The following is a 10,839-nucleotide window of genomic DNA, read 5'->3' as shown; positions in this document are numbered from 1 at the left end:
AATGCCCAGAATTTGGAAGTTTCTGGGGGTATTTCCTCCCTCTACAGATCAAGGAGGATGCACCTTTGGGCTTCCAGGAATTTTCAATCTCTACTCTAGAACAGGGCCCCTCCAAATGGGGGGGGGGAGGGCAGCTGGGTGGCTCAGTGGATTGAGAGTCAGGCCTAAAAATGAGAGGTTCTAGGTCAAATCTAGCCTCAGACACTTCCCAGCTGTGTGACCCTGGGCAAGTCCCTTAACCCTCATTGCCTAGCCCTTACCACTCTTCTGCCTTAGAACCAAAACACAGTATTGATTCCAAGACAGAAGGTAAGGGTTAAAAATAAAAAAGGAGAGGAGCAATCTGTCCCCATTTGCCTCCATTGATCTCTCTTTAACCCCTTGCAATCTGACCTGCCTCCTACCCAATTAAATCTGTTCTTTCCAAGGACACCAGGGACCTCCTAATCACCAAGGAAATAAATGTTTTCCTCATCCTCTTATGCCATTTCATGATATGTATCCTAGAGGCATTGTGCCAACTCTCCTTTTCTTCTTTGTCTTTTTCTTTAAAAAAAACCAAAACCCTAACCTTCTGTCTGTCTTAGAATCAATACTAAGTATCAGTTCCAAGGCAGGAGTGGTAAGGGCTGGGCAATTGGAGTTAAGTGATTTGCCCAGGGTCACACAGATTGGACATCAAATCTGAACCCAAGTCCTCCCACCTCCAGACTTGGGGCTGTATCCACTGTGCTACCTAGCTGCCCCTAATCCTCTCACTCTTGACTTAATCCTTTTATATATCTAAATATCTTTACTTTCCTTCTACCTCTCTGACTGCTCCTTCCTTCTCTTCTCAGAGGAGAAAAACTTTCTCAGGTCTTTCCTACATTTCTGCCCTCTGACTTACTCAATTTTCAAGGCACAATTTTCAACCCTTTGATCATCTTTTTCCCCCCTTCCATAAGGAATTAAGACTTTTTTATGCTCAAAGAACCAAAAGTCACCACCAGGTAGATACAGGGCAGAGTGGTTAGAACACCGGACTTAGAGGCAGGAAGATATGGGTTTAAATTCCAATTCAGACATTTGTCAGCTGAGTGATCCTGAGTCTTTTTGCCTTTCTTTGCCTCAGTTTCCCAATTTGTAAAATGAAGAGGTTGGGACTCTATGGCCTCTATGATGCTATGACTCATAGATATATACTTTAAGTCCTGACCTCTTTTGCAAACATTTGGATATCTCTAAAAATCCTAAATATCTTCTAGATATTTCCATTTATCAGAGGATCAAAGATTTAGAGATCTTAGAGGCCATTGAGTCCAACCCCTTCATTTAATAGATGAGAAAAATGAGGCCTGGGTGACAAAGTTCACTCAGGCAAGTAAGAGTGGCCAAGCTGAGATTTGAACTGAGGTCCTCTGACTCCAGATCCAGCCCTTTGATATGTCACTATTACCTCAAACTCTCTCTCAGTCTTCTGGGCTTTGACTTCAATCTGTCCTGAAAGCATAGTCCTGACTCCCACAGCTCCAGACCCCTCCACAATTTGGTAGATAGTTTCATTATTATGGGTGTAAAATTTAAAATTAAATTAATAACAATAACTCCAGGTTCTTATTTTCCATAGAGTTTTATTAATAATCCCCAAAGATTAGAGAAAGCAGATTAAAGCCTAATCTAACCTAAGTGACCACTGCCTGGCTCTGAGCCAGGCTCCCCAGCTGAGTTCTGGGAAACAGAGAGAGGGGGCGGTGCCATGCCAAAACTTTTATCCTCCGACCCCTCCTCCCCCCAGTGCACACAAAGGAGATGCTGGGTAAGATGAGCTGGTCAGATGAGCCTTGGGAAGGGAATTCCACCCACACTTGGGGGAAAGCCAAAGACCAAACTCTTGTTTTGGGTTGTTTTTTTTTTAATTACCTTGTGGCAAGGAAAATAGAGTACCAGGTTTAGAGTCAGGAGGATGAGTCTTCCTGAGTTCAAATCTCTTCTTTTGCCTTGGATCCAATACAAAACAATGTATTTTCTTTCTCCAGCTCATTTTTTTCAATGAGGAAACTGGGTTTCCTCCAAATGGGGTTGAGTGACTTGCCCAGGGCCACCCAGCTAAGAAGTGTCTGATGCTAGATTTGAACCCCCCACCCAACATCTCCAAGCCTGGCTCTGGGTCTACTGAGCCACCTAGCTGTCCCTGACCAAACTCTTGTTGACCAGCCCCTGTAAACTTGGGCTGGTCCTTGACTAACAACAGATACACACAGTTCTGGAGCTGGAAGCCTTTCCACCTTGGGGGATAGTACCTACCAGAGCTGGTCTTCTTCTGGCATATTCTTCATAGAGTCACCATGCCCATCCAATCCAACCCAACAAGCTTAAGTGCCTGCTATGTGCAATTAAGAAACCACTGGGAGGTAACCTTGGAGAGGGCGATTTCAGATCAGTGGTGAGGTCTGGGGTCAGACTGCGAGGGGCTGAGGCAAGAGATTATAGGCAACACTTATAGGAAGATTTTTCTAGGAGTTTGATGGAGAAAAAATATAAGATAACAGGATCAGGGAGACGTCTGATCAAGCAAAGGGTTTTCTTCAAGGATGGGGTGATCCAGGCGTGTCTTTAGGCAGGAGAGAAATATCTGTGGCTTTGAAGACCTTAGGGTCTAGCCAGAAGAGATGATAAAATTATAAACTATTCGGGAGTGGGGAGGAACCACTAGGAGCTGGGGTGGGGAGGGGGCTTAGGAAAGGCATTTGAGCTGAATCTCGAAGGAGAGTAGGGATTCTAAGAGGCTGAGATGGGAGGGCATATATTCTTGGTGTGGGAGACAACCATTGCAAAGGTTTGGTAATGGGAGATGGAGTGCCAGAGATGAGGGGCAGGAAGAAAGCTGGTTTGGCTCCACTGTAGCACGCATAAAAGGGTCAATGTTTAATAAGATTGAAAAGATAGGATAGGGCTGGGCTGCGAAGAACTTTATTTATTTATTTATTTTTAAAAACCTCTTACCATGGGGGCAGCTGGGTGGCTCAGTGGATTGAGAGCCAAGCCTAGAGACAGGAGGTCCTGGGTTCAAATCTGACCTCAGACACTTCCCAGCTATGTGACCCTGGGCAAGTCACTTGACCCCCATTGCCTAGCCCTTACCACTCTTCTGCCTTGGAGCCAATACACAGTATTGACTCCAAGATGGAAGGTGAGGGTTTAAAAAAAAAACCCAAAAAACAAACAACAAAAAACAACAACAACAACAACAAAAAACCTCTTACCTTCTGGTTTGGAATTGATATGGGTTCCTAGGCAGAAGAGCAGTAAGGGATAGGCAGTTGGGGTTAAGTGACTTGCCCAGGGTCACACAGCTAGGAAGTGTCTGAGGCCAGACTTGAGTGAAGGACTTTTAAATACCTCTATCTGAGGCATCTCTATTTGATCACAGAAATAATTGCGAGGCATTGGAGTTTACTGAATAGGGTGGTGCTGTGGTCTGACCCATGCATTAGTAAAGTCTCTTTGGTAGCTTTGTGGAAGATAGATCAGTTAGTTGTCCCTCAAACTCAGAGGACCAAAACAACATCACTAGTGATGTCTTTTGACTCATGCATAAATTAGATTTAAGGAGCAGAATTGCAACTTTGGATTGAAGTAGAGAGACCCTGAGGCTGGGAAACCAATTGGAAGCCTATGGAAATGTCTATATGAAACATGGATAGTGGCCGTATGAGCAGGGAGAAGGAGACAGGTACGAGAGATGTCATAGGAGAAAGAACAGTCAACATCTGGCAATCAGTCAGATACATCCAAGGCAGATAGATTGGTAGAAAAATGGCGGAACTGGAGTTAGGAAGACCTGAGTTCGTATCTTATCTTAGACACCTGCTAGCTGTATGAACCTGGACCAGTCACAACGCCTCGACCTGCTTCAGTTTTCCCATCTGTGATAGTCACAACCTTTCAGGGCTCTAAAATGGGCTCTCACAACCTTGAAAGGTGATGTTAATGTTCATTATTATGTGGAATGAATGAAAATGACATGAAGGCTGTAAGAGGCTGGGGGGAAGTTTGGAAGAGGGATGGTTTGGGGAGGGAAGAGAACATTGAGCTTGAAATATCTGTTGGACAACAAACTTGGCAGGTAGCCCTGGGTACGGGACCCCAACCCAGGAGAGAGATTGGGGCTTCCTCTGGAGGTCTGGGCTTCCCTCGGCATAGAGATGATCATTAAACCCATGTGAGCTAATGACAGCACCAAGAGAGAAGATGTAGACAGAGGCACAGCCAAGGGTCATGGAATATGCATAACGATCTGGCAAAGGAAACAGAAGATTTGTTCTGTCCAACACCATAGTCAGAACAAGTGGCAGTGAACAGAAGCTGGGCAAAGACAAATTAAACCCAGAAGCCTGATGTGCCTAGTCAAGAGAAACTCCCTAACCATTAGAACCGTTCAAACGTGAAAGCTTGAGTCAAGGTCGGATGCCCATTTATCTGATGTGTTAGAGGCACTAGATGGTCACTTGGGTTCCTGGATCTTCTCTCATTTTGGGGTCCTTTAGCACCTTACCCAGCCCTCAATTACGACTTAATGAATGGTGGTTCAAGGAATGATTAGGTCAGCAAGGTGGCAAGGCTTAAAGTCAGGAAGATGAGTCTTCCTGAGTTCAAATCCCATCTCAGATACTTACTAGCTATGTGACCCTGGGCAAGTCACTTAACCCTGTTTGCCCCAGTTTCTTTATTTTAAAAAATGAGCCAGAGATGGAAAATACAGTCCACTCTAGTATCTTTGCCAAGAAAACCCCACAAGAGGTCATGAAGAGTCAGGCATGACTCAAAAATGACTAAACAAAACAATAATGAAGGAATGAGTGCTGACTGACTGACTGACTTGCTCCATTCAATCAATCTAACAAACATTTACTAACTGGGTCCTATGGATACTGCAAAAATCAATAATAGTAATAATACATTTTTTAGAACTTTAAAGCTTATAAGTTACTTTTCTCACACCAATCCTATGAAACAGGCAAGCTTTACTGGTTCCATTAGGTAGGTAAGGAAACTGAGGCATGGGGTTTAAATGACATGTTCATGATCAAACAGATTGTGAGTATAAGGGTTTAGGCTTGAATTCAGCAGGTTTTTTGACTAGACATCAGGTAGTTTCCCCAATATATGCTGCCCTCATATGCTTAGTCCAATAATGGCATATCACATGAATACCTTGTAGCTAGCTAAAATACATAAGTATATCAGATGGATTTTTGTTTTAAATTCTTACCTTTTTAGAATCAGTATATATTGGTTCCATGGCAGAAGAGCAGTAATGGCTAAGCAATGGGGGTTAAGTCACTTGCCCAGGGTGACACAGCCAGGAAGTATCTGAAGTCAAATTTGAACCCAGGACCTCCCATCTCTAGATCTGGTTCTCAATCCTCTGAGTCACCCTGCTGCCCCAAGATGGGTATTTTTCAAAAGTATTTTATAGCATTTGAGTGGGAAAAGGACATTACTGACTTGGACAAACAAGAAAGGCTTTCTGGAGGAAGTGGTTTTGGAGTTGGACTTTAAAAGATGGATAGGGATTCATCAGGTAAAGAGAGGGAGGGAGGATATTCGAGGCATAGGGAATAGAGCATGAGCAAAGCAGGGAGACGGGCAAGTACAAGGTGATCCAAGAACAGAGATCAATTCCATTTGGTTGGAGCATAGCCCTCGGCGGGGAGGGAAAGCAGGAAAGCTGGATTAATGCCAGACTGTGGAGGGCTGAAGCTAAATACACTGGACTGAGCAGTCTGACCGTGATTCTGTAGGCAGTAGGGAGCCAATGAAAGGTTTTGTAGAGGAGTGATAGTCAGACTGATGGATCATGGGGGACTGATCAATGAGGGTAGCATGGCTCTGCCTGCAGAGAAGGTTGGCGACTTGTCTCTAGGAGCTGGTGTTAGAGAGACCCTTCCTCCAATTCAGAGTATTCAACGATACCCTGTTCCCAGTCAGAGACAAAAAGCCTTTTAATTGGCTGCCAACCAGAACCCAAATGTGCCTACAAAAGGGACAGGAAGGTCTGCTTGAGATTGACCTCACTTCCCTGGTAGCCAGCAAGGCAAGAACTTCTGTAGACCCTCTAGGTGGGAGAGAGGTGACACCAGTGATAGGCAAAGCCCAAACTGCCTAACCTCCCCATCCAGGCCACCATTTTGCTCGGAGCTCATCCACCCATGTTTCTTATGACCCAGTGGCATTCCTCCTAGGTGAGAATTAGAGACAAAATGGACCAGATTACTACACTGTGAACTTTGGAAAGTTGGAAGAGCTACCAGAGCACTAGCCTGGACTAGACTGGAGTTTATAGTCAGCCAGCCAACCAGTAGCCACTGAAGCCAAGCCCTTCATGAGGGGTCACTTCTTGGAACAGTCGGGTTACTTGTACTATACAAGTCAGAGGAAGGGCCCCTCCAATATGTATTCTAGAGAATTTGCCCCCCAAACATCCACATGGGCTGGTTCTAGGCAAAGCATGCTGGGCCTGCTCTAAATCTAAAGGGAGATTGAAAAGGGGGCTTAAAGGGAGTTTTATTTTATTTTTTAAAATTTAATTTTATTGATTAAAGAAAATTTCCCATGGTTGCATGATTCATGTTCTTTCCCTTCTAAAGGGAGTTGTTTTATTGTGTTGTTTTTTTTTTAAAGCCTTTACCTTCCATCTTGGAATCAATACTGTGTATTGGCTCCAAGGCAGAAGAGTGGTAAGGGCTAGGCAATGGGGGTCAAGTGACTTGCCCAGGGTCACACAACAGGGAAGTGTCTGAGGCAATATTCTAAAGGGAGTTTTAAAAAGGATTCAGGAAGCTGTAAAGGACTACCAAGAGGGGAATGTGTGTTGGAAGGGCCTTGCCTACAGCTCAGAGCATGTACAGGTGTCCTTACTGCTTTCAGAGCTGCTCTGTCTCCTGTTATATTTGCATAAGTATTGTTGGCCTGGCAGTGACATGAAGGATGGATTAGATGGGGGAAAGAGGCTCCTTCTCAGTCTCTTGTGCAGAGAAGCTGTTCCCAAAAGGTTTGCTGACTTGAGTGTGCCAGATGCCTGAGAGAGAACTTGCCCTAATTCCAATTTCTCTTGGGGAGCCTGGGGGGAAAGAAAGTAGTACTCTCCTGACCCCTAGACACTCTACTGCCCACTCTGCTCTCTCTGACCCCAGTAGACAAGATTCAAGGAACCTAGTAGAGCCAAGGGAAGAAAAGGCCTCAAGGTCCTAGAAAAGCCCTGGCCTACTTTGAGGAGGGGATCTAGCCCTGATAGTAGGGAATAAAGAAAGAAGTCTGAAAGTTGAGAAAAAGACCCAATTCTCCTCTCAACCCTGAGAAATGATAAGGTTGCAGAATAACAGAACTAGAAGGAACCTAAGAGATCCTCTATTCCTGTGTTGGTGAACCTATGGCACATGTGCCAGAGGGGGCTGCTCCCCTCCCCTTCTCCACCACATCTGAGGACATTTCTCTCATCACCCATATTCTGCCCAGTCGCCCAATGGGAACACTTCCTCCCTTCTCTGTTTGGGGTAAGAGGCATGGGGGCTCACATACGGCATGAGGATGCAGTTTGGGCACTCAGTCTCAAAAAGTTTTGCCACCCCGGCTCTATTCCAAGGATTATTGTCTTTTTTTGTGTTATGGACTCTCTTTGGAAGTCTGGGAAAGCTTATGGACCCCTTCTCAGAAGAAAAAAAACTTTAAATAACTAAGGAAAATACTAAATTTCAGTTAGAGGTTAGAGAAAATACAGAAAAAAAATAATCGTTTTTCTTATCTAATTTCACAGACTTCCTAAAACATATTCATGGACTCCAGGGCTAAGATCTTGTCTAAGTTCCTAATTTTACAGATGAGAAAATGGAGGCCCATAGAGTTAAAGTGACTTCAGACAAGGCCACACAAGTAGAAACATCAAAGTCAGGCTTTGAGCTCAGATTCCAAGTCTAGTGTTCTTCATACCACACCATGATGATCAGTATTAGCTGCCAAGGATTTCCTCAAGACCTTCTCCCTCCCCCAACACTATTCCCTTCCCAGGCACCCAAATGGCAGCCCTGATTCCCTCCCTCTCCACTCCTAGCTCACCCAGGAAGGCAGAGGGCGAGACGGTGCCATTGCTCCGGGCCACCATGACGCTGATGCCCGTCTCCACGAAGGGCACGGAGAAGTCAACAATCTCCGAGCGCTCCTCGTTGATGGTCAGGGAGCCGATGGCCATGTCTGCCCGCTTGTAGTACACCTGGGAGAGGGGAGTGGTGAAGGGAAGGATCCAGGTACCCAACACTTGCCCTCAGCCATATCCTCATCCCCATTCCAGGTGCTTAGCCTGGGCTCATCCTCAAAAACCCTCAATAAGGTGAGGATCAAGCTAGAATGAATTAGATTCTAGAAGAAATCACGACACACAGGGAACCTGTCACCCAACCCAGGCTCAATCGTTCCATATTTTGTGGGGGCAGGTAGCCCTCTGGTCTTCCTACTCAATAGGCAATAATAATAATAATAATAACTGGCATATATATGTGGTACATAGTAGGTGCTGTATGTATGTACATATATATGGACCTAGATATGTACATACACACACAGCACCTACTATGAGCCAAGCATAGTACTAAATGTTTTACAAATATTTCTTTATCTTCACAATTCTGGGAGGTAGATCCCATTATTTTCCCCATTTTACAATTGGGGAAACTGAAACAAACAGAGGTTAAGTATTGAATTTGGATTGAAGGGAGGAAAAGTATCCACAAAACTATTTTATACATAGTAGGTATTTAATAGAGAAACATTAAATTGAAGTGAGTTGCCTGTGCCAGGGAAGTGCCAGGGATCTTACTAATGGGGCTGTAGTCAGGGCCTTACCTACCTCACCAATCATGCCGTTCCAGATGCCCCGCACCTTCTTGCCGTGCTTGCCATTGGTCACTAGGTACAGGTCGTAGGAGAACTTGACCCCCTTGGCCAGCTTCTTCAGGATGTCGATGCAAAAGCCCTTGCAGCACAGTTTGGTGTAGGAGTCCCCGGGGCCATCACTGCTGCCACCCCCCAGCATAGACCCCAGCCAGAAGAACCTCAGGTCAGCCCCATTCTCTGACTCAGGCCATTCCCCAAGTCAGTCCTACCACCCGCCTCCTGTCCATCCTGATGTAGCTCAGGCATGCTCCTGAGCACCCAAAATGTGTCCATGTGCACACACACACACACACACACACACACACACACACTACTTTTTTCCATTCAAAAACTCAGTTTCCTTCTTTATAAAATGAGAATTGTTGGCAAAGATGACAAAAAATAATCAATGCTAGAGGGGCCATGGGAGAATAGGTCTTCTAATATTCTTGGTGGAGTTGCGAATTGAATTATACCAGAAAAGTTATGAAAATGTACATCCCCTTTGACCTGCCAGTAGGCATAAATGCCAAGGAAAGGGCCCATATAACCAAGATGTTCATAGCAGCATTTTTGGCAGTACCAGAAAACTGGAAAACAAGGGGTTGCCATCATTTAGGGGAATGGTGATTAGATTGTGATATGTGAATCGAATGGAAGATTATTGAGCCATAAGAAACTTGGAAAGAGTTAAAATAATCAATGTTGAAAATAAACTGATCCAGGAGAATAATCTAGACAAGGACCCTAACAGTGTAAGAAAAACAGCAGCAGAAAACATCAGCAAACTGATCAATGAAGTGACCAATTATGACTTCAGAGACCAAGGATGCTTCCCATGAGGCAGAAAGGTGGCGACCTACTGGTACAGAATGAGACATATACTGTCAAACGTGGTCAGCATGAAAGGAGGTCTGCAATTATTTGAAAATGACAGAAATGTTAAAAAGAGGTGGCAATAAGACATTAAAAAAAAAAACGCTTACTTTCTGTCTTAGTATCAATTTTTAGATAGAAGAGTGGCAAAGGACTAGGCCATTAGGGTTAAATGACTTGCCTGGGTTACACAGCTAGGAAGTGTCTGAGGCCAGATTTGAACCCAGGATCTCCCCTCTCCAGGCGTGGTTCTCTATTTACTGTGTTACCTAGCTGCCCCAATAAAATAATTTAAAAATAAAATTAAAGTTTAACACAAGAAACTCATGATGGACATGCTATCCACAGCCAAAGAAGGATCTGTTGGAGTTAGAGTGCAGATCAAAACATCATCTTCTACATTTCCTTCAGGAGATTTCTATTAGATGTGTGGCATATGTCTTCTATTGTGACATGAATAATATGGAAATGAATGTACTGATATCACCTATATCAGATTATTCACTGCCTCACAGAGGAGAAGGAAAAAAACCCTGAATTCTAAAAAAATTTCAAAAAAGCAATCTAAAAAAATTCAAAAATCAACTGGCAAAATTTATTTCTATATAACAGAATTTTGGAAAAAATAAAATTAAGGTATTAAACTGCACAAGCTCTAAGGTACCTTCCTGTTTCAGATTCTTTGATTACTCTCTCTTTCTCTCTCTCTCTCTCTCTCTCTCTCTCTCTCTCTCTCTCTCTCTCTCTCTCTCTCTCTCTCTCTCTCTCTCTCCCTTTCTCTCTTTCTCTCTCTCTCTGTCTCTCTCTCTGTCTCTCTCTCTGTCTCTCTGTCTCTCTCTCTCTCTCTCTCTCTCTCTCTCTCTGTCTCTCTCTCTCGCCCCTGGGGAAGGAGCATGGTGTGGTCACTCCTCCATACCCACAGAGCCTATGCTGGTGTAGCTAGTGTGGTCACTGCTAAACTCGTAAGCCTGGGGGATAAGAAAAGGTCTGGCCTTTGACGTTATCTCAGGAGCTCAAGGCTGTCTTCTGAACTAACATCCTCCTTTTCTGTTG

At 44.3% G+C, this 10,839-nt stretch overlaps 1 protein-coding gene across 10 annotated transcripts in view; it reads right to left on the bottom strand.

Annotated features, from left to right (window-relative positions):
* Positions 1 to 10,839, bottom strand: part of GRIN2C (glutamate ionotropic receptor NMDA type subunit 2C) — a 35,337-nt gene that overhangs the window by 12,485 nt on the left and 12,013 nt on the right. For 6 of the 10 annotated variants that reach the window (XM_056817189.1, XM_056817193.1, XM_056817195.1 and 3 more), the window contains exons 6-7: positions 8,885 to 9,050; positions 8,098 to 8,251 (exon numbers count right to left, since the gene is read on the bottom strand). In XM_056817189.1, coding sequence (XP_056673167.1) covers positions 8,098 to 8,251; positions 8,885 to 9,050 — 320 coding nt within the window. Of the gene's footprint in view, positions 1 to 8,097; positions 8,252 to 8,884; positions 9,054 to 10,839 lie in introns of all 10 variants that reach the window. The other 4 variants (XM_056817185.1, XM_056817192.1, XM_056817187.1 and 1 more) reach the window with 1 other exon arrangement.

This window comes from Monodelphis domestica, chromosome 2, assembly GCF_027887165.1.
Source record: "Monodelphis domestica isolate mMonDom1 chromosome 2, mMonDom1.pri, whole genome shotgun sequence".
Lineage (NCBI taxonomy): Eukaryota > Metazoa > Chordata > Mammalia > Didelphimorphia > Didelphidae > Monodelphis > Monodelphis domestica.
The sequence above is the reverse complement of the archived record's forward strand: the minus strand, read 5'-3'. Positions and strand labels throughout refer to the sequence as shown.